The following is a 23,870-nucleotide window of genomic DNA, read 5'->3' as shown; positions in this document are numbered from 1 at the left end:
CGTCTGTGGGGTCACACAGAGTTGGACACGACCGAAGTGACTTAGCAGCAGCAGCAGCAGTGTGTATATGTCAATGCTAATCTCCCAATTCATCCCACCCACTCCTTCCCCCATCCCACCTTGTCCACACGTCTGTTCTTTGTGTGTGCATCTCTATTCCTGCCCTGCAAATAGGTTCATCTATATAATTTTTCTAGATTCCACATATATGCATTAATATACAGTGTTTGTTTTTCTCTTTCTGACCATGGCACATCTTTAATTGCATTCATTCCCTTCCTCAGAAGTCATTTTTTCCCCCATGAATTCTTTTCTTTTTTAGTCTGGGGTTGCTGAAGAGAAGAAAGATCCCTGTGTCTTTTGTCCTGTCTTCAGTTCAGTTCAGTTCAGTTCAGTCGCTCAGTCGTGTCCAACTCTGCGAAGTGGACAGTAAATAAAGTTGAATTACTGAATGCATTCAATCAGCATCAGGTCCCAAGGAGTCCTGCAGCAATTGTTTTCCCCTCCTACTTACAAAAATTATATTTTGTGTAAAAATACGGGCTCTAGTATATTCCGGTTTTAACAAGAGTTATTAAATCATCGGCTTCTTCTTGCATTTGGTATCTGGGGGAAGGAGGACGAATGCTGTAAAGCCTGTGAAAATAAGAACCACCTCAGAAACAAATCCACAAATAGGCTAACATGATGTATATCTTACTCTGGAGGAGGTGAAAATTGTGAGTAATTTTCCCTTCCTCCTTTTTTCTATGTTATTTTGGTTTCCAAATTTCTACATCAAGTCTGTATTGTTTTATGATTATGATGAAATGGCTGCTTGCTGATTATAAAAACAGACTGCAAGCAAGCTCGGCTTCCATTTCAAAGCTTCTCTTTGCTGCCCCCCACCCCGAAGCAAGCGATACCCTCCTTTAAAGCAGTTTCTCTTAGATTCTAAAAGAAAAAAAAAAAGTTTGCGAGCGTTTAGGACAAAACGGGGTCTGTAAGCTCGAGTTTTATCGCTCTCCTGCTTAGCCATTAAACTCAAGATAAACCTAAGGATGGAAGTGAGGCGGAATGAAGTTGGAGGTGAGGGTGGGTGACAGCCCCTGGGATGCGGCAGCGCTCGGCCCAGCGCGACTGGCGTGTGGTCACTTATTGGCTAGCAGGGTCCCGGCCCTTGGCCAATCGCTGGGCGCTGGGTCGTCATGGCAACAAGGACTCTAACACGGGAGCTGGGCCCCAGGCTTGTTGGTGGGAGAGCTGGGGACGATGGCGCAGAACCTGTACGGTCCACGAGTCCGGATTGGCAACTGGAATGAGGACGTCTACCTGGAGGAGGTACGAAAGGTGTGGCCCGGCACAGCCCACCCGTGGCCCGGGGACTCCCACCCCTGGCCCAAGTTCCGGCCCCTTCTTTGAGCATCCCAAGCCTTTCTCACCCAGCTCACATCCAGTGTCCCTAAAACCCCATCTCCCGGTGAACTCTGAGAATCTCACGGGCTGTCCCACAAGTTCACGCCCTTCTACTCCCTCTCTTTTTAGTTTTGAACATTTATTTGTTTTTATTGGAGTCTAACTTCCATGTGTAAAACAGAAAGCTAGTGGGGAAGTTTCTGTATAGCACAGGGAGCTCAGCTGGGTGCTTTATGATGACCTAGAGGGGTGGGATGGGAGTGGGGAGGGAGGGAGGTCCAAGAGGGAGGGGACATAGATGTACTTATAGCTGATTCACATTGTTGTACAGCAGAAACTAACACAACACTGTAAAGCAGTTGTGTTGTTGGTGGTGGTCTGTCACTGTCATGTCAGACTCTTTGCAGCCTCCTGCTACAGTCTATGAGATCCATGTACAGTTTCTGCTGTACAACAAAGTGAATCAGCCATATATATATATATGTCCCCTCCTTGGATTTCCCTCCCATCTCCCCATTCTGCACCCCCGACCCAAGTCATCACAGAGCACCAGCTGAGCTCCCTGTGCTGTACAGCACCTTCCCACTAGTTATCTGTTTTACACGTGATAGTGTATATACATCAATGCTACTTTCTCCATTCGTCCCACCGTTCCCTTCCACACCCCCACTGTGTTCACAAGTCCACTTTCTATGTCTGCATCTCTATTCCTGCCCTGCAAATAGGTTTATCAGTACCATTTTTCTAGATTCCATGCATATGCGTTAATGCATGATATTTTCTTTCTCTTTCTGACTTGCTTCACTGTGTGACAGACTCTAGGTTCACTGCATCTCTAGGCCTCCCAGACTCTCAGCATCCCTGTCTGAGTCTCTCCCTTAGTCCAGAGCCCCGCTAAATTCCCTCTGTTCCTCAGAGACCTACAGACTCGAAACTTCAGTCCAGGTGAGAAGGCAGGCCCTAAGCAAAATTACTGCCCCCAACCCCGTCACATATCACCTCCTAAGGGTCCCAGTAGCATCCCTTTTACTGATCTTATACTCATTATCCTGAATTTCTCCTATGGTGGTCTTAACTAGACCCTGGGCCATCAGGGAGGACTTCTAGTGTTCATCATCATAGAACTAGCAGAGACCTCAGGAAGGGGGGAATGACCTTCAAATGTTACTCATGTTTGTCACTGGTTGAAGTAATTACAGGTGATTATTCTTTTTCATGTCTTTCTTGTTTTTCTAAACATTCCAAATGAAATGAAAAAGGTAATGCTAAAATGTAATGCTGAAAAGTCTACCACTTCCTTTTTCCTCACATTTCTTTTTTCATTCTAAGATTTTGCTTTTTCAACTTGATGTTCTTTTGACCTAAAAGCTCTAAGTGTGTGTATTATTCAGGACTCTTGTTGACTGTTTGGATTTCATTCATTTTTTTCTTTAACCAGGAAATCATGAAAGACTTCTTAGCAAAGAGGGATAAGGGACAACTTCTCATACAGAGAAACAGAAGACTAAAAGAGAATCTTTTGAGACCGGTAATTGTAAATTCAAACAATGTTTTCAAAACTTTATCAAATTAAGTGTGAGAATATGCTAAGCAAACAAATATTCCATAAGTGAGTTGTCATTTGGAAAATTCCCGTTTTTCTCTTTAAATAATCACAATGTTTAAAATTCCCTAAGATTTTAGAAGAGCTTCCTTGGTGGCTCAGTGGTAAAGAATTCGCCTGCCAATGCAGGAGACCTGGGTTTGATCCCTTGGTCAGGAAAATCTCCTGGAGAAGGAAATGGCAACCCACTTCAGTATTCTTGCTTGAGAAATCCCATGAACAGAGGAGCCTGGAGGGCTACAGTCCATGCGGTGGGAAAAGAGTCAGATATGACTGAGCAACTAAACAGCAAAAACAAGATTTTAGAAACATGAGAAGTTTACTGTTAATTATGTTTATCTATATTTTCCAAATTAGTCATGTCAGACTCTTGTGACCCCATGGACTCTGGCTTGCCAGGCTCCTCTGTCCATAGGATTTTCCAGGTAAGAATACTGGAGTGGGTGGTCATTTCCTTCTCCAGGGGATCTTTTCAACCCAGGGATTGAACCTGGGTCTCCTGCATTGCAGGCAGATTCTTTTCCAACTGTGCTACCAGGGAAGCCTCGCCAAATTAAGAAATGAATAGGTTGATGCATTCATAAGTAAAATGCCCTTTTGTTGGTGCTCAAGAAATTTTCATGGAATGTAATGGAATAGTAATTTTCCAGGAATAGTAATGGAATCGATCCATGTGATTTCTCATGAGCTTTATTTTACTTCATTTGGGATTATCAGGGATTTCAGTTTGGCAAATTGGGAGCAGATGGGTGGCACGAAAAGAAAGAATAAGGATCTGAGGAAATTCAAGTCCATTCCTTATTAAAATAGGGTAGGGACTTCCCCAGTGGTCCAGTGGTTAAGACTCTGCCTTCCAATGCAGGGGGCGTGGGTTCCATCCGTGGTCGGGAACTATATTCCACATGCCACGCAGCCGAAAATTAAGATAAAATAAAATGGGGTACATCTGCGGTGGCAGAAGGAATTGCACAGTTTATTTGAAAAACTCCTATTTCAATTGCAGATGCAGCTTTCCATATCTGAAGACGGATTCATTCACTATGGCGACAAAGTGATGCTTGTGAATCCTGACCATCCTGAGACAGAGGCTGATCTGTTTCTGCAAGGGGACCTCAGCCTGTGTATGACTCCAGATGAGATTAAAGCCCATCTGAGCGATGAATTAGAGGTGCCCTGTGGCCTGAGCGCAGCTCAAACCAAGATCCCAGTTGGCAGAAACACTTTTACTATTTTGTGGTAAAGAAACTTGAGTTGTATAATAGGCTCCTTTGCATCATGAATCTCTTTTCACATGCAGCTTAAGGATCCCCTGGAATGAGAGCACTGCTGATTAGAGGCAGAGGTTATAGGAACATTCTCTGTGATTCTCATCCTGTTTTCTTATCTTGAGAATGATTGTCAAGGGGTCTTTACAATCCCTTTACCATAAACATCAGGATAATGGGCAATTTGAGTTCAATTCCAGACGCTTCATTTGAAAGTATTGATCCAGGGAATAAAATTCAGATTCTGCCTGAGAAGCCAAGTGGGGTTTTCCTAATATCATTTCCTAATGCTTTGAGTTCATCCAAGTACTTTCGTTATTTTTAATGTTGCTATGCTATTTCTGCATCAGAAATATATAGTTAAATGTAAGATAGTACATGGAGATTTGCTCTTTTAAAATTAATTATCCACTTAAAATGTGCTTGAGTTTTTATAGATGAGCATTTAGGTCCTTGGAGAATAGATATATAATAACAATTAAAAGTTATTGCCTTCAGTTTGTTACTAATGATAGCAAGTTTATATGATAGGCATATAGTCAGTCCTTTAAGTCTTTAGATTTTTTTTTAATGCAGACTATTTATGTTAAAACAACTAAAACTTGATCACAATTTCTGTTTCTTGGAAGATTAAGAGGGAAGAGTATACCAAATGTCTGCAAATTTGTTACCCTGCGTCTCTCTAAAGATGTCAGTGTTTGGAAATGTCATGTATAGACTAGGGAATATAGTCAGTAATATCATAATAATTTTAAATAGCATTAGGTGGTAACTAGATTTATCATGGTGATCATCTTATTATGTATATAAATGTTGAATTATGTTGTATATACTTAAAGCTAAATGTAACATTATATATCAATTGTATTTCAGTTAAAAAAAAATGTCAGTGAACTTGGGCCAATTCATTAGTGTAGGACAATATGATGTGTTCAGTCCATCCTAGGCTCACAAAGTGGGAACATTCTGTGTCCTGACTGTGTTGGAAGGTGGTGAATAAGGGGCCAGCAGGATTTGAAGGTCAAAAGAAAAGACCTTTTAGTTAGTGACTTAGTTCAGTAACTGTAGGCATCATCTCAGTTCTGTTCAACTCTTTGGGATCCCATAGGCTGTAGCCTGCCAGGCTTCTTGGTCCGTGGAATTTCTCAGGCAAGAATACTGGAGCAGGTTGCCATTTTCCTATTCCAGGGACTCTTCCATGACCTCGGGATTGAACTTGAGTCTCTTGCATCTCCTGCACTGGCAGGCAGACTCTTTACCACTAGCACCACCTGGTTCGGTCTCTGGGTTGGGAAGAGCCCCTGGAAAAGAAAATGGCAACCCACTCAGTATTCTGTGTGCCTGGAAAATTCCACAGATAGCAGAGCCTGGTTTCTGCTGTCTATGGGATCTCATGACTTAGCGACTGAACAACAACATGGTATATACAGAGTCCATGGGGTTGTAAGAGTTGGACATGACTTAAGGACTAAACCACCAAGAAAATTATAAGCAAAACTGCATACACAAAAAATAGAGCTGTAGAATGATCCTAATGCAGAGAATTGACATTATATTCATTCTTCACCGACAGTGCAGCTGGAGAGGTCATCGGTCAAGTCCTTAGATACGGGCAGAACTTCCGCCTCGGGATAGCAGGAGGATTTGACGACAGAATGGTGAGTCATCATGGTGCATGTCTACTGGGACCAGTCACTTTTGTTTCCGGGTGGGCTGCTGGCTACTCACTGAAGTGGACAGAGAACTCTGCAGGTATGGGTTCCATCTCTGGTCTCATTACAGTATCAGACTGCAGCTTTTCCAAGGCAGTTTTGGGCCAATTCTTTGCTTCCAACCTCGTGGATTACAAAAATACATTCTTAAAAACTAAAGATCAAGGGGGGAAAAACCTTTTAGCAATGCATCTGGTAAAAAGCAAAAATTCATACCACCTCCACTTGTAAGTTAAATGATCAGGTTATATAATAAATAATCTGACAGCTTTTTTTTTTTTAAAGTGAAAAAAGGTTTATTCAGGGAGATACACACTCCATAGGCAGAATGTAGGCCATTTCAGAAGGTGAGAGGCCCTGACAGCTGTTTAATGTCACCCATGCTAATATATTTGCATAAATCAGGGAGCATAAGTCTTTGATCTTTATCTCCACCTTGGGGATTCAGACAAATATGAATTCCAGCTGAGATGCATACCTATGGGATGGGACTTTGGGTTAAGTTATTTAACCTTTTTGCACCTTGTCTATGAAAATGGAGGTGATTATACCATGTTGCTGTTGTTATTTAGTCACTAAGTCATGTCTGACTCTTTGTGACCTCATGAACTGCAGAACGGCAGGCTTCCCTGTCTCTCACTGTCTCCCGGAGTTTGCTCAAATTCATTTCCATTGAGATGGTGGTGCCATCCAACCATCTCATCCTCTGTCACTCTCTTCTCCTGCCTTCAATCTTTCCCAGCGTCAAAGTCTTTTCCAATTATACCTTACTACATGTGTAGTGCTTCACATATATTAACTCATTTATTCCTCCCAACAAATCTTTAAAAATAAGGACTATTTTATGACAGTTTTACTGATGGGAAAATTGAGGCACAGCAAATTAATTGATTTTGTTCCAAGTCACATGTCTACTAAATGGCAGAGCTGGTGTTAATGTAACAGTTTTCACTGAATCAAAGATTCCTTTATTGTTTGATGTGGCATCATCATCATCATTATTATTTTTGTACCACTAAGAAATTAATGCTGGCAGTTACACTCTGAAACACCATAGATGGTAAGCTGCAGCCTGATTTTATTTTAACTTTTTGTTTCATCCTGGAGTATCAGTTTAGTTCAGTTCAGTCGCTCAGTCGTGTCCGACTCTTCGCGACCCCGTGAATCACAGCACGCCAGGCCTCCCTGTCCATCACCAACTCCCGGAGTTCACGCAAACTCATGTCCATTGAGTTGGTGATGCCATCCAGCCACCTCATTCTCTGTCGTCCCCTTCTCCTCCCGCCCCCAGTCCCTCCCAGCATCAGAGGAGATCAATCCTGGGTGTTCATTGGAAGGACTGATGCTAAAGCTGAAACTCCAATACTGGAGTATAGCCGATTAACAATGCTGTGATAGCATCAGGTGATGGTCAAAGGGACTCAGACATACATAAATATGTATCCTCTCTCCCCTAAACTCCCCTCCCATCCAGGTTGCCACATAACATTGAGTGGAGCTCCCTGTGCTATACAGTAGGTCCTTATTGGTTATCCATTTTATATATGGCAGCTTGTACATGTTCATCCCAAACTCTCTTAACCATCCCTTTCCCCTATCCTTTCCCCAACCTTGCCTCCCCCAGCAACCAGAAGTCTGTGAGTCTGTTTTAAGTTCATTTGTACCATTTCTTTTTAGATTCTGCCTATGAGTGATATCATAAGAAATTTCTCCTTCTCTGTCTGACTTTACTCAATATGACAATATATACGTCTACCTATAATGTGCAGCTGATTTCTTTTTGTATTAGTTTACTTTTAATAATAAAATTCATTGATATAATTAAATTCAGTCTAATCTTAATCAGTCCTGACCATGCATAAAATTCTTTTCTCGAGTTTCCTTTTTCATAAACTTCCCCGTGTGCAGCCTGATTTTAAATGTGAAAATTAGAGGAAATATCTCAACAGAGAGGACAGTAAATCATCACTGTTTTATCAAGAGCGGAACCCTACTAACATTTTGGCTTACTTTATAAAGGGAAAATCTTAAAATATAGGGAAGATCACAAACACTAGAACATTTAGATTTTTTTTCCTTTTCTTTTCCCTTTCTCTTTCTTTTCCTGCTCCTTCTTTTCCCGCCTCCCCCTTCCATCTCATCTCTCTCTTTCCTGTAAACCATCTATGCTGTGCCTCTTCGTTGCCTTAGGCTTTAATATCTGCTCTTTCACAGATGATAAAAATGTGTCATGTGTGTTGCTAGTATTTCCTGTCTTTTGTTGCTTGGCTTTTAAATTGTATCTGTTCTAATCTATGTTTGAGTCAAACCTATCAGTGCTTTTCTTTGTAATTCCTTCCATGGCTCAGAGCCTTTGAAGTCTGTTCCAAAGATGTGATAAAAAGAGTAACTTGTATTAATTTTTAGATGTCTGAACTTAAAGTATTGCTTAAGTTTATTCTTTCATCCACTTGGGATTTATTTTGATCAAGGGCTTAATGTGAACATCTAAATTTCCCCCAAATGACTTGTTGGTTGTATCTGTGTTATTTCTTGAGTAATTATCCCTTTCTTCACTGAAATGTGCTGCTTACATTATTACATATGGCTGTTTCTGAGCTTCTTATTTGGGACTGTTGAACTGAAGTTGTCTATTTTTTTATTCCCCGACTGTAGCTTTATAATACAACTTTGAGGACTTGTAGGGCTAATTCCTTCTTTGAATTTTGTTAGGAATTGATCTTTCAGTTAAATGTAGTAATAATTTTTTCAAGTCCCTCTGCCCCTGTAGGGGGGAAAATCACTTGGTGTTTTGACTGACATTGTAAAATTAAGTGCATTCACCTATTTAGTAGCTTTATAGTATTTGTCTTCTGAGATATGTTTCTTCAATTATTCTTTTCTTTCTTTGTTTCTTTGTCTTATTTTTTGTTGGCCACATTGTGAGGCATGTGGGATCTTCCCCAAACTGGAATCGAACCTGCGCCCCCTGCAGTGTGAGCGGAGACTCTTAACCACTGGACAACCAGGGAAGTCCCTATCCAATTATTCCTTTCTACATCTCAGTAAAGTTTTGTGCTCTCCTTCCCGTAGATCTCTTTGATGAAATCACTTACTCATTAATTGTAGTTGCTTCTCTCGTGACTTCTCATGTTCAAATTATGACAATTTTATCTCATCCCAAGTTCTCATACCTCTTATTTCTATTTCCCATCTTTTAATTAGCAAGCCCTTTCAGGATATTTATGAGAAATCTGGTGATGATGGCCATCTAGATTTGTTCTTGATTGTATTAATATTTTTCTTTATATGAAAAAAGCAACGTTTGTGGCTTGAGATGTATATTATTTTCCATTAGCTCAGAATGGCATGGCCATCCTCCCCATCAGCCAGGCTGAAGCCACAGTACATCTTGGACCTATCTTTCTTTCCCAGCCACATACAGCTCAGTTGTTAGGTCCTATGGCTCTTTCTTCATAATGCAATCTGGTCCATCTTTGCATTCCTGATGCCACTTCCCCATAGCTTGAGCCCTTCAGTCTATCCTGACTTTATCCCATACTGCTGTCAGGTTGATCCTTTAAAAGGTCAGCTCTTCTCACCTCCCATCTCCAGTGAAAAGTCAGTAGTGCTCCCTCTTCCCACCTCCCAACTGCCCTCTGCATTAAGTGCTGCTGTTGACTGGCATTTAAAGTCGTCTGTAATATGTCCCTGGGGCTTCACTGGTGGCTCAGTGGTAAAGAACCCGCTTGCCAATGTAGGGGACGAGGGTTCCATCCCTGGGTTGGGAAGATCCCCTGGAGAAGGAAATGGCCACCCACTCTGGTACTCTTGTCTGGGAAATCCCATGGACAGAGAAGCCTGGCTTGCTGCAGCCTATGGGGTCATAAAAGAGTCAGACACAACTGAGCAGACTGAACAACAGCAATATTTCCCCTCTGTCCTGGCCCATGCTCATCCCCTCCGGCTCCCTGGCAAAACATCACCTCCTATTAGAAGTCTTTCCTGAGCCCCTGGGAGAGCAAGTGTTCCCATCTGTCCCCTCCTGTAGTTCTTGGCATCCCTGCTGGACACCATACCTTACAGATGCTCCCATTTCAATCCTCTCTCCTGTTAGTCAGGAAACTTCTAGAGGGCAGTAACTCATTTCCACCTTCCCCAGAGTGCTTCATGCACAGATTTGCATAGAAAAGAAGTTTAATGAACAGTGATCAAAATATGCAGAAACACCTGCCCGGGCAGGGTGAAAGGTGTATTGGTAAACAGCTGACCAGGAGCTAACATTATGGACTTTTTAGCAAAATGGGTTGCTGCAAAGTTAAAAAGTCAACCAGAGAGCTGACAGAAGTCCCAGTGTGGACATCAATTCCAGAGGGGCTGAGGCCCCCTTGGAGGTTTACATATGAATATCAGCTGTGCTGGTGCTGGTTTTAAGAGCATTCACTTCATGCAGTACATTTCATGCAACATTATTCATAATGAATAAAATACTGATCCAAACCCGATGCCCTGAACAAGAGGAGGGGTGCAGAAGAAGAAGGAGGCTGGGCTTGGTATTCAAAGAAAGGGAAAGCAGTTGGAGGTGATGCGAGGGTGAGTGGTCTCAGCCTCTGAGACGGCTTTTTCAAGATAAGGTTGAGTGTCCTCATACGATCAGTAAGAGCAGGGCTTTTGAAAACTGCTTTTGAACATACTGGGCTTCCCTGGTGGCTCAGACGGTAAAGAATCTGCCTGCCAGTATAAGAGACCCAGGTTCAATCCCTGGGTTGGGAAGATCCCTGGAGAAGGGAATGACAACCCACTCCAGTATTTTTGCCTGGAGAATCCCATGGGCAGAGGAACCTGGCAGGCTACAGCCCATGGAGTAGCACAGAGTCAGACACGACTGAGCGACTAACACTTTCATTTTTGAACACACTGGCCGTCCAGCTAGTGAACTGCTGCTCACATAGATGTGATAGAAAATATCTGCTTGCTGTCCTTTTCAGTTATATTTATCGAGTGACCACAGGACCCTTCTGAAGTCATCCAAGAGGTCCTGGCTCCAGGAGGTGTCCCTGACGCATGAGGATTCCTACCTGAACTGCTGGCAGGCTGCCTTCCCTGATCCCCAGCTTCGCCTGGAGTACGAGGGCTCCCCTGTCCCGGTGAGCACAGCTGTATGTGCCAATGCTGTGACGTGGCTGCGAAGCATTCCTGTGTGTAAGATAGAGGCTTGTCAGGGCTCCGATGGGTCCTCTTCCTTATGGATTTTCACTCTGTCTCTTTTTCATTTCTTTAAAAAAATATATTATTTATTTTTATTAAAAAAATTTTTTTTGCTGCACTGCGTGGCATGTAGGATCTTATTAATAGTTCCCTGACCAGAGATTGAACCGGCGCTCCCTTCAGTGGAAACACAGTCTATTTTTTTTTTAATTTAAATTAGAGGATAATTACTTTACAATATTGTGATGATTTCTGCCATACATCAACATGAATCAGCCATAGGTATACATATGCCCCCTCCCTCTTAAACCTCCCTCCCACCTCCCACCCCATCCCCCCCTGCTAGCTTGTCACAGAACACTGGGTTTGAGCTCCCTGTGTCATACAGCAACTTTCCATTAGCTATCTGTTTTACATATAGTAATGTATATGTTTCAATACTACTCTCTCACATCATCCCACCCTCTCCTTCCCCCACTGTGTCCACAAGTCTGTTCTCTTTGTCTGTGTGTCCTTTGCTGCCCTACAAGTAGGATCACCAGTGTCATCTCTCTAGATTCCATATATGTGTGTTAATATCTGATATTTGTCTTTCTCTTTCTGACTTACTTCACTCTGTATAAGAGGCTCTAGGTTCATCCACCTCATTAGAGCTGACTCAAATGGGAAGCACAGAGTCTTAGCCACTGGACCACCAGGGCAGTCCCTTGTTTTCATTCCTAACTCAAATTTGGGGAGTACTGTTTTCCCCAGTGGCAGCATCCTGCCTCAGTGCTTCTCCATGCTGACCGCACATAAAGTCACCCACACAGCTTCATAAAAATGTGGAGGCCCAGGCCCTGCCCCTGAGATGAGGCTGAGAACCAATGCCCGACACTGTAAAGATGCTGCTGCTGCTTTCTTTCAGGCCTCTGTTAAGTCCTCATTTCTACTAAGTCAGATAGATTTATCCACTTTATTCTTAATGGATTATGCATTTGGTGTTGTAGCTAAAAAATCTTCTTCTTTTTTATTCTTGGCTGTATGGCTTGTAGGATCTTAGTTCCATGAACAGGGATTGAACTTAGGTCACGGCAGTGAAAGCCTGGAATCCTAACCACTAGGCCACCAGGGAGCTCCCTAAGTCCTTACTTCTAAAGAGCCTGGGTAATCTGGAGGAATGAAGGACAGGGCAGGGCAGCCACACAGGTGAGCACAAGGCTGGCTGTTTTCTCAGGAGTCTGGGCCCTGTGGATGGCAGCAGAGTTCTGGATGGGGAGGCAGGTGCAGAGCTGTTTCAAGTACCAGAGGCTGTGCCATTTGCTCAAGCGGCATCAGGCAGATGAAGACCGGGGGGTCATTAGAGGTTATTGGGAGAGTGCAGACTTATAGCCAGGAAGGACGCAAAGAGCTGGCCATCCAGGGATTTCCAGTTACCAGCCACTCGGAATCTACCCAATGCAGTGGGCTTCTCTCTCAAGCTCCACAGCTGGACCCAGGTTTGCAAGGTTCTTTTTTTTTTTTTTAATATTTATTTCCCTGCACCAGATTTTAACTGTGAAATGTGGGATCTAGTTCCCCAACCAGGGATCAAACTGGAGCCCCCTGGACTGAGAGTGCAGAGTCTTAGCCAGTGGGCCACCAGGGAAGTCCCTGCAAGGGCATTTCTCCCAGCATGGAGAATATACACGTGGTCCACAATGATGCATGGTTGACAGATTTCTGTTGGCCTTTGCCAACTTTGTTCTCCTTGAAAGTGCCTCTCATCTCCACAGTTTAAACTGTCAGTATCTCAGCTTCAGTATCTGTAAAATGAGGACATATGATGATGTCCAACTTACGAGGTTTTATGAGGATTAAATGGTTAGTACATTTACCATGCTTATTCAGTTCAGTTCAGTTCAGTCGCTCAGTCGTGTCTAACTCTTTGCGACCCCATGAATCACAGCACGCCAGGCCTCCCTGTCCATCACTCAAATTCACCTCCATCGAGTCGGTGATGCTATCCAGCCATCTCATTCTCTGTTGTCCCCTTTTCCTCCTGCCCCTAATCCCTCCCAGCATAAACTAAGATCCCACATGTTGCGTAGCATGGACATATTTTTTTTTAAAGTGCAAGAAAAGAAGAGTGGAGATATATATATATATACATATTTAATATAAAACCTATTCACTTTGCTTGCACCTGAAACTAGTGCAATATTGTATGTAAATCAACTATGTTGTTCAGTCTCTAAGTCACGTCTGACTCTTTGCCAGCCCATGGATTGCAGCATGCCAGGCTTTCTTGTTCTTCACTACCTCCTGGAGTTTATACTCCAATAAAAATTTAAAAAAAGAAAAGTACCAGGCTCAGAGGGCACTCCCAAGTGTTCATTGTTGTTAATTTAATGGTGGTGGTGGTTCTGTTGCTGTTGTTAGGTTAGACAGGTTGTCAGGCACCAGGAGCTTGTTCCTCCATCGCTAACTCAAGCCACAGCCTGAGGCAGGTCTTCGAGCCTCACTCAGACACCTCTGCAAAGTGGAACACTTGATACCTGTCCAACTTCCATCCACATGTCAATGCCCTTCAGTCAGGAGCACCTGGGGTTGGATGAGTCGGCTTTCTTTCTTGTCTCAGTGACGGCGACACGCATCACAGGGAACGGTGGGGCATCTCAGTAAAAGACTGTCAGGAAGGACAAGCTGCAGAACTGGGGTTATGGTGGGAGAGTTTAGGGAGGGTCTCAGGAAGTGGGGTTGGGTGCTGTCAGGAAGCAGGTGTGTCTCAGTGCAGCTTATCTATAGAGGGCAGGCCAGCGCACAGCCAAAGCTGTCCTGAGCAAGGAAGCTGCGGTCACTCCTGTTCTCTGGGAGAGGAGGACATTTGGTATTTTGTGGTTTGGACAATGCTCATGGTTTTGCTGTGTTCTGACACAGTTACACAGTGGTCTTCTTTCTGTCTTGACCCATCATGGTCACAGCATGGCCTTGTCTGATGTGGGCATTGTGTGAAATTGATTATATTCTACAGGGGAACACTAAGGCATAGCTGGGGGTGCCAGCCCAGCTCCTGGGTGTCAGAGCTGCTTTCTCTCATCTCCCACTGCCTTTAGCTTACATGAGTCAGGATTTTGAAATAATATGTCTTTTATTTTCTGACTATAAACGATGTGTGTTCACTTATGGGAAGTCAGAAGAGGACAAAAAATAATAAGAAAATTACCAGTAGTTCCACCTTCCAGAGAAAGCCACTGTTATCTTTTCTTTTTCAATGTCTATGTTTTCTAAAAATTTAATTTTAATGTTTTTAAAAAATTAGGACATCAGGAATATTCTTATTTTTTCCACTTTAAAACACCTCTGAGCCTATTTCCAATTGTTAAGGATCTTCTCCAAATTGACTTTAAATGATTATATAATGTTCTATCATATATGTATTTATAATAATGTATTTACTAATCTATAAAGGTTTGACTTCTAGGTTATTCCATCTCTCTCTCTCACTCTATCTATATATATATATATCTCGGGGGAGTGTGTAATTTACTCAGTTCTGTCTTGCTGTAGCAAAAATTAGAAGCAATGGACAGACCAGTGTTACAGCTCCGTGTTCCAGCTCAGTTTTATTTAGAAAGCAAAGGAAAATACATCCTTGAGGTATGAGGGTGGGTTGAGCCAAAAGACTCAAAGAAAAGAGAAGTCCCCTGGTCAAATTTGGCTCCTCTTTTTATATGTTTCTTTCTCCTTCCCCTGGGCCTGCCCTATGTAAATTGAGCTATCCAGAAGGGCTGTTTGTTTTACCTGAGGTCCTCACTCCAGTCCTTGGACCTTCCTTTGTTCTATTTTTGTGGGCTTTTCCCTTGTTTGTCTTTCAGCCACTGCCATTCTGGGCTCTTTTTTCCTATTCTAACTACCTAACATTGCCCCCTCAAGAGATGGGAGGCCCATTTCTTTGGGAATAAGGGCTTCGAGGTCTCTCTGGCTCCTTCCTGCTGAATTGGGATGGCAGGGGCATTGGGCATTGGGCCTCCCCCTCTTTCTAGTCTCAAGCCTCAGAGTCCTCATAGCAGTGTCCGTCTAAGGGTGAGTGATATTTTCCATGGTCAGCTATAGTTTTATATATCCTTGAACTGGCACTGCATGTTATAGCTTGTTGACCTGGGCAGAGACAAAACGGGTTAGACAGTTGATAATACATGGAGCAGGCATCAATATGGTGATGACAGGGATTAGTAAGGGCATTAGCCAACTCCAAATTCCCCATCGCCAGAGGGATCCCCCAAAGAGAGACTGTAGTCACCCTAACTCTCTAGCTCATTCTTTGAGATCCTGTAGGATCTGAATGTTTTCCTTGAGGACTGTGAGACTTTCTTTTAACTTACCTGGAGGTATTTACCCAGAAACAACACATCTCATTCAAGATGACTCAAGTCCCTCCTTGTTCAGGGATCAGGAGATCTATCTCCTGTCTGCTTTGGAATACAACCCCTGCCAAGCTGTATTGGCTCTTTAGCGCTATCCTGAGAAATCTTATCCCCAGAAACTTAATTTTGGGGGTGTTCATTAGAATGGCATTCATTTGCATTTCTGAATAGGTATCTGAGCTCTCCCAGGGACTCACAGGTGTATTGAGTGTCCTCTTCTGTTTTCTTTCATGGCTTGATTCATGAGTAGTGAATCCATGAGTCATGGTACCCTGACTGCTGTGGGTAGAAACTATTACAGGGTGGGGGCCCTTCCATGTGGGCTGGAGTTGAGCCTTTGGGGACCCATCTTTCCAGACTTTAATTAGGACTTGAGTCCCTGGAGCATATAGTGGTGACTCCTTAGAATCTTTTAGGTCCTGGTTGACACCCCACAAGCATATATCCTGTTGGAATTGCCCAATGGCCATTGTATAAGACTGAAGGGACTGAGCTTCTGGATTGAGGAAGAGGTCATTGACATAAACAAAGGTCTCCCATATAGCATCTCATAAGGGGTAAGACCAGCCTGTTCCTTAGGGGCAGTACGGGTGCAGAGGAGAGCTATTGGTAAAACTTCCTTCCATCCCAGGGAGGTCTCCTGGGTTATCTTTTTTATCGTTGATTTTAAGAATTGGTTGGCTCTTTCTACTTTTCCTGAAGACTGAGGCCTCCAGGCACAATGGTAATAATAAGTAATGCCTAATGCTTTAGAGATCCCTTGGGTGACCCTAGAAGTAAATGTTGTCTCATTGTCACTTTGTAATGACCTGGGCAGACCAAATCTCAGAATGATTTCATGGAGCAGTTTTTTAACCACCTCATCAGCCTTCTCAGTCCAGATGGGAAAGCCTTCAATGCATCCTATGAATGTATCTATCATGACTAATAGGTATTTATACCTTTGAGAAACTGGCATCTGGGTGAAGTCCATCAGTCAGCCCTCTCCTAGGGAGGTCCCATGTCATTGGATGGGCTGGGCCAGCTGGGTTGAGCTCCTTGGGAGTTGTTTAATTCGCAAGTGGGACAAGAGGAGACCACTTGCCTTATGGTCATTTGGAGGCCTGTACCTGAAACTGCAATACTTTGGCCACCTCATGCGATGAGTTGACTCACTGGAAAAGACTCTGACACTGGGAAAGGTTGGGGGCGGGAGGAGAAGGGGACGACAGAGAATGAGATGGCTGGATGGCATCACCGACTCTGTGGACATGAGTTTTAGTGAACTCCGGGAGTTGGTGATGTACAGGGAGGCCTGGCGTGCTGTGATTCATGGGGTCGCGGAGAGTCGGACACAACTGAGCGACTGAACTGAACTGAACTGAACTGAACCTCTGAAGGACCTTTCTAGTAATCTTTGGAGGGTCTTCTCCCCTAAATGAGTGGTGGCATGTAAGGAGTTAACCAACTTCCATTGGCGGTTCCCAGGCAGAAAAAGGAGTCCTTCCTTTTGCAACCACCCCATATGATCTTGAAAGCCCTCACTCTTAGCTTTAAGAGTCTCACCTTCAGTATATGAAGGAGTTTCTGGCAAATTAGTCTGTGGAACTAAGGTGGCAACCTCTATTAAGTCATTGTTCTGTAATGCTGCTCTCTTAGCTGCCTGATCAGCTGCTTGGTTCCCTCGTGCCACTTCTGTGCTCCCTTTTTGGTGTCCTTTACAGCGGGAGACTGAAACCGCAGTGGGCAGATGGACTGCCTCCAAGAGTCTAAGAATTTGTTCACCATATCTGATTGGGGACCCTCTGGTGGTCAAGTGGCCCCTTTCTTCCCAAATAGCAGCATGTGCATGTAGCACCAGAAAGGCATACTTGGAGTCAGTGTAAATGGCTACTCTTTTTCCTTTTCCCAGCTGTAAAGCTCGAGTCAGGGCTATGAGTTCAGCTGATTGGGCTGAAGTACCTGGTGGCAAAGGTTTAGCCTCTATGGTCTCAAAATTGGAGACTGCTGCATATCCAGCTCTTCTTTTTCCATCCAAGACAAAGCTGCCTCCATCAGTGTACCAGATTTCCTCAGGATTGGTCAGTGGATCTTCTGACAATCCCTCTTGGGGTCTTGTCCAGTGGTCCAAGGTTTCTAGGAAAGACTGAAAGGGGAGAGAGCCCTCGGGGGCAGGCAGGAGGGTGGCAGGGTTAAGAACCTCACAAGGGGATATAGTCAGGCTTGGATTTTCCATCAGCATTACTTGATATCTGAGGATTCTTTGATCAGGCATCCATAAATGGCCTCTCCTATGTAGGAGTTATTTCACTTGGTGGCTGGTAAAAATAGTTAATTTGCCCCCATAAGAGAGTTTTAAAGCATCTTCTATCAGGATTGCAATAGCTGCAAAGTTTCAAAGGCAGGGAGGCCAGCCTCAGGTGGTTGGGTTGAGCCTCTTGGATGAATAAGCTACAGGCTAGGGCCCAGGTCCCACCCTTTGAGTTAACACTCCCAAGGCTATTCCTTCTTTTTTGTGGACATAAAGTTGGAATGCTTTTTCTGGGTCTGACAATCTCAAGGCAGGTGCTTGAGTTAATGCTTGTTTTAGTGTAGCCTCTGCCTTTTAAGGAGTTCCCCACATCAGTGGGATTGAATCATCCCATCCCTTCAAGATTTCGTATAAGGGCTGGGCAATTAGACCATAGTTGGGGATCTAGATTCTATAATACCCAATTAGCTCCAGGAAAGTTGCAGTTGTTTTCAAGTCATGGGGGAGGGCAACTGGAAGATTCCTTGTATTCGATCAGAGGACAGCTTCCTGGACCTGTGTGTAATCTGAACTCCCAGGTAAGTGACCTTTGTCTTGACCATATGTGCCTTAGCACGGGAAACATTATATCCCCTCTCTGCCAAAAAGTTTAGAACCTGAATTGCATGTTGTTGGGCATGTTGTAGGAAACATGGACGATGAAGGCCTGACTATATGGAGAGATTGGATATCATATAGCACTTCTCTCCCAAAGGCCAGCTGCTTTATGGTTGTTCCTCCAGAAGATTGTAGAGGCAACATTGTGGGCCTGGACGGGGCTCAGGAAAAGAGCATGAAACAGGAGGGAAGGGGGTAGGGTACAACTTTTGAGAAAATGACATAGACCAGGGGCATTACATAAACCGATTAAAATAAAATGGATCAAAGATGACAAGTCAGATTCAACCAAACCGTGATCCTCAGTCTGTAAGCTAAATGACACACCCAGAGGTGCCAGGACAGTTCTAAGGCACTGTCAAAAGACCGAGGGGTGGGTGGTTCCACCACGGTTGGAATGATCGCCCCACTCATTAGCATATGAAATCACCCAGCTTGAGAAAACTAACCACACCACATTCCATGGCCTCTGTACTTGCCCTCTGCAATGGTCCACACCCTGTGGAGTGTGCTTCTCTCTAAATCTGAACAAGTCCACCTCTTACCTATCACTATGTCTCTCACTGAATTTTTTGCAATGAGACATCAAGAGCCTGAGCTTCATTAGGTCATAAAACCAGGCACCGTGGATTTTGATTGGACTCAAGTTGCAGTCGGATATGACTAAGTGACAAAGCATAGCACAGAGTCCCTGCCACAGGGGTTTGAGTCCCAATCTTAGGTAAGTGGTTTCAAACACAACTTTCAGAAATGGAAAGATGATGACCTGCCCAATACTTTGTAAGCAGTGACATAGATGGAGAGAGGAGCTGAAGGATGGGAGGAAAGAGCAGCGGGTAAAATGTGCCGAGGAATCCCCTTCGTAACCTGCCGGAAAATCTGCTAAATACCTGACCTGTGTTCACAGTTTTCATTGGCCTGATCCTTGGCACAAAGAAGATTAAGGACAGAGGAACCCCCCACCCACTTGGGCAACAGCTACTAAGGCACAGCAGATAGTAGAGCCTTTGGGACACCCTGGGGCACCCACTGCCACTCGCCTGTTCACGGGCGATGGGGTTTGAGGAAACAAGAAATGAGAGATTGTAAAGGAATTAAGATTTTGTTAGCCAAATGTCCTTCCAGCCATAGGGACGAGGACTTCCTACCCCAACCGGAGGTCTCCTGGAATCTGAGACTGAGCCACGTGAGCTTTCTACTGAGTTTGTTTTCCTGTCCTGGTTTCCAGCACGTTGGGCTTCTTGTCACTTCCCCTGCACTGGGTTTTCTTCATGTCCAGCTTCCAATGCAGGAGCTTTTGCCGAGTTGCGCTTCTGCTGTGCTTGGCTTCTGCTTTATGGGGGCTGAGCCGAAATTGTTTGAGCCAGGTTAAATCCGAGTCACAGCACCATCTTTGTCGGGGGAGTGTGTAATTCCCTTGGTTCTGTCTCGCTGTAGCAAAAATTTGAAGCGACAGACAGACCAGTGTTACAGCTCAGTTTTATTTAGAAAGCAAAGGGAAATACATCCTTGAGGTGTAAGGGTGGGTTGACCCAAAAGACTTGAAGAGAAGCAAAGTCCCCCGGTCACATTTGGCTCCTCTTTTTATGTGTTTTTTCCTCTTCCCCCAGGCCTGCCCTATGTAAATTGAGCTAGCCAGGAGGGCTGTTTGTTTTACCTGAGGTGCTCACTACAGTCCTCAGACCTTCCTTTGTTCTATTTTTGTGGGCTCTTCCCTCTTTTAGCCACTGCCATTCTGGACTCCTTTTTTCCTATTCTACCTACCTAATATATATATGATTTTGAAATAATATGTGTTTTATTGAAATAATATGTCTTTTTTGTTTCTATATTATAAACAATATATGTTCATTTATGAAAAGTCAGAAAAGTACAAAAATAATATGAAGATTATCAGTTGATATATGTATCTATAAAACTACTGGGCTTCCCTGGTGCCTCAGTGGTAAAGTATCTGCCTTAAATGCAGGACACACAGGAAATGCAGGTTTGATCCCTGGGCCGGGAAGACCCCTTGGAAAGGAGGGCAACCCACTCCAGTATTCTTGCCTGGAGAATCCCATGGACAGAGGGCTATAGTCCATAGGGTCACAAAGAGTCGGATATGACTGGAGTGACTGAGCATGTGCACTGGCATATAACTACTATATATATATATATATATATATATATATATACACACACACACTATATACAGTATACAGTATTATATATGTATGTAATATATAAATAACTACTGGTAATTTTCATGTTATTTTATTTATACTATTTATTCCAGTATTTGGTAGTGATTTTCATATACACTATATGTAGATACTTTATTGTATGTTATATATAAATAACTACTGGTAATCTTCATGTTATTTTATTTATACTATTATTTATTTATATTATTTATTCCAGTATTTGGTAGTGATTTTCATATACACTATATATAGATACTTTATATAAATATATTTTATATATATATACACAATATTTCCAAAGTCTTGCCTTTAAGAAACTGAAAGCCTTGATTCATAATTCAATAACACACTTTCTTTATCTTTAAAGGCAAACACGAAGATTCTTATCACTCACTGCCACACGAATCGCGGGCTGGTGGCCCACCGGCATCTTTTCCTAAGGTACTGTATAGCAGGGTACAGCAAAATGCCATGCTGGAGGGTGGAGGCTGTGAATACAGTCAAGAAGTTCAATTTAAAGAGGATGGCCATGCACACAAGTCCTTTGATTATGAAAAATATTACCACCTAGAACTTTGATGGTGTGAAAACTTCCCTCAGAACCCCTCCTATTATGCAAGTCCTTCCCCACAGAGGATTTTTAGCTCTCATGGGGTCCTATACACCTCGTCCTTGCCCCAGTCTGGTGAGTCTTGCTGGCAAACACATCCTGTTTTAGAGAAACTTCTTTCCTGCAAGGGCTTTATGTAGCACTCTGCTGAACTAGGTGTTTTGAGATGAACATAACAGCTTACTGAGGGTTGTAATTCCATTTCCAACCTGTGTTAATTCTTTTCTACCCCAGAACCTATTTTGGGAAGGAAGCAGAGGTTGCTGCTCACACCTATCTGGATTCACACAGAGTTGAAAAGCCAAAGAACCACTGGATGTTGGTGACTGGGGCTCCCAGGAAGGACTTGTCCACCATGTTGGACCTGCCCAAGCCTCCGGCAGAGGACACCCAAGCCCTAGAGCAAGTGAAAGATCAGGTTTCAGACCCAGGGGCTGGAAACACACCTGATGCGCATAGCTGCGTGCCTCAGTGCGCACTTCCAATGTAGCTGTCTGGGAAATCAACCTTGCATGCCTCAGGCTATTCTTAAGAAAGGCATAGAACTCTCCGAACATTGTATTAAGACAAAGACTCTATTCAGACTATTGAATTAACGGTGGAGGTCTAGGACACAGGGGAAAATTGCCATGGGCAGTAGTTCAGAAATTGCATTTGAAGGTTACTGGATGACATTCCTCTGTTGATGAGCAAATTCTGAAGACTCAGCTTCCTATATTTAGATCCTCTGTACCAGCAGCTTCTACGAGGGCTGTGTTACTTTTTAAAAGCTATGTCTTTGCAATAAAGTTATCAGAACTTTTACTGAATTTCTGGCTCCACTCTCTTTATCCCAACCCTGCACAGTGTAGTAAGAAATAAAAAATGGGTAGCTGTGGACTGCTGTGGCATTACATTAAACATTTTCCCTCTCGCGTTTCTGTGTCTTCTTTTGGCATAGGGGAATCAAGACCTCTCTTTGACTAGTCCTTTATTTTGTAGTGCTTTTCATATTGCAGAATCTCCTTATTTCTGCCTTGTCTTTGAAACCAGCACATTAGTTCTGGCTTTCACGTCATCAGACAAAATAAATATATATCTTTCCACGTGTTTGTCCATCTACTACTCATTCTTTGTGGAGTACAGTACCTGTGATGTGTAAGGTATTATAATGGGTTGAAGAGATGCCCAGCGCGGGAGGTTAAGATGAGGGTTATGGCTGGTTAGCGTCAACATCCCGCCGGCCCTCCCTATCTGCAGTTTCACATCCGCAAATTCAACCAACTGCCTACCATGTAGCATGGATACTATGTTTATGATCCGCAGCTGGTTGAATCTGTGGATGCAGAATCCGCAGATAGGGAAGCTGGCTTAAGGAACCTGAGCGTCCTAGGATTTTGGTGTCCGTGGGGGCCCTGGAACCAGTCCTCGAGGATACCGAGTGACGACTGTGTGCCCAGAGGCAGAAAGTAAGTCACAGGTTATACGAATGCATTTCAAATAAATGCAGCTTCAAGCCAACATGGCTTGACTGTTTTCCAGGAGGCAGGCATTACCCTGTCTATTGCAGTACAACAGGAGGAGTTTCTGCCCTTGGCTGTGCACTGGATTACCTGTAGAACTTTAGTAATGAATGATGCCTGGCCCTCGCCCAGAAATTCAGAGTGAATGTCTGGCCCAGCAGGGAGCCTAGAGGACCCGACCCCAGAGTGGCTGGAGTGTTTTGTTTGGTTGGTGCCCAGTGATGTGCAGAAAAAACTGTTCAGATTGTTTAATCATTTGCATATCATTCGTGGCTGCATGTATCAAGTTATTTGAATTTTATTTGGAAGGTGATGGCCAGTGTTCAAAGGATTTGAGGAGGAAAGTGGCATGATTTTGCTTTAGAAAGATTATTAAGGAAGCAGCAGGGAGTGAAGGGGTCCCTGGGGAGAGATGAGGCTCTGAACTGAGGCAGTGTCAGGGAAGGTGGAGAGAAGGGGCTGGGTTGGAGCAGGGCTCCCCAACTTCCGGGGTCTAATGCCTGAGGATCTGAGGTGGAGCTGATGTAATAGCATAGCAATAAAGTGCACAGTAAGACTGCTTCCCGTGCAGAGGTTGTGGGTTCAGTCCCTGGTTGGGGAACTAAGATCCCACCCGCCGCCTGGCAAAAAAAAAATTTAAAATATGTAAAGAACTCTTATAAGTGAAAGAGAAAACCACAATCATGCCATTAGAAAAATAAGGCAAAAGGCGTTAACTGGAAATTATATGAGAAATAATTTAAGCCTTCAATAAACATTTCAAAGCAAGTTCCAATGAAGATAATGAGATGCATTATTTTTTTTCTTCTCTTGAAGAAAAGCAGTGACAGAACCAGAGTGTCAGAGCCCACAGGGACCGAAGCTGATTACTCTCACGATCAGTTAAGTCCTTTGGAGAATGGAAGTAACTAGGGTAAGATTCATGCAGATGCTGAAATCTCCTGGATGGATCTAGAAGGCATTGTGCTAAGTGAAATCGGTCAGACAAAGACAAATACAGTATGATCCACTTACATGTAGAATCTAAAAAACAAAATGAAAACATTCATAGATACAGAGAAAAAGGGGTGGTTGCCAGAATGGGAGGGGAATGGGGAACTGGGTGAAATGGGTGTTGGGGAGTAAAAGGTACAAACCT

General features: G+C 43.5%; 1 protein-coding gene across 2 annotated transcripts; it reads left to right on the top strand.

Annotated features, from left to right (window-relative positions):
* Nucleotides 1-1,124: 1,124 nt before the first annotated feature.
* CFAP161 (cilia and flagella associated protein 161) lies at nucleotides 1,125-22,034 on the top strand. Of its 2 annotated transcripts, XM_055417956.2 has the most exons (7): nucleotides 1,126-1,320; nucleotides 2,834-2,923; nucleotides 4,002-4,234; nucleotides 5,837-5,921; nucleotides 10,943-11,101; nucleotides 20,988-21,061; nucleotides 21,465-22,034. In XM_055417956.2, exons 1-7 carry the CDS (start codon nucleotides 1,252-1,254, stop codon nucleotides 21,718-21,720), a joined length of 966 nt encoding a protein of 321 aa, XP_055273931.2. In that variant the 5' UTR covers nucleotides 1,126-1,251; the 3' UTR covers nucleotides 21,721-22,034. The 2 variants fall into 2 exon arrangements, with proteins under 2 accessions (XP_088685701.1, XP_055273931.2); XM_088829575.1 differs by lacking the exon at nucleotides 10,943-11,101 and having other exon boundaries at nucleotides 1,125-1,320.
* Nucleotides 22,035-23,870: the final 1,836 nt, after the last annotated feature.

The sequence above is a fragment of the Moschus berezovskii genome, chromosome 21 (genome assembly GCF_049115385.1).
Source record: "Moschus berezovskii isolate FMDL1 chromosome 21, NW_MosBer_1.0, whole genome shotgun sequence".
NCBI lineage: Eukaryota > Metazoa > Chordata > Mammalia > Artiodactyla > Moschidae > Moschus > Moschus berezovskii.
The sequence above is the reverse complement of the archived record's forward strand: the minus strand, read 5'-3'. Positions and strand labels throughout refer to the sequence as shown.

Excerpts from the sequence above, each read along its gene's own strand:
- CFAP161 (XM_055417956.2), top strand. The coding sequence starts at position 1,252 with ATGGCGCAGAACCTGTACGGTCCACGAGTCCGGATTGGCAACTGGAAT. Across the intron at positions 4,235-5,836 it reads AACACTTTTACTATTTTGTG|TGCAGCTGGAGAGGTCATCG; the intron begins GTAAAGAAACTT and ends CTTCACCGACAG. Across the intron at positions 21,062-21,464 it reads CACCGGCATCTTTTCCTAAG|AACCTATTTTGGGAAGGAAG; the intron begins GTACTGTATAGC and ends TTTCTACCCCAG.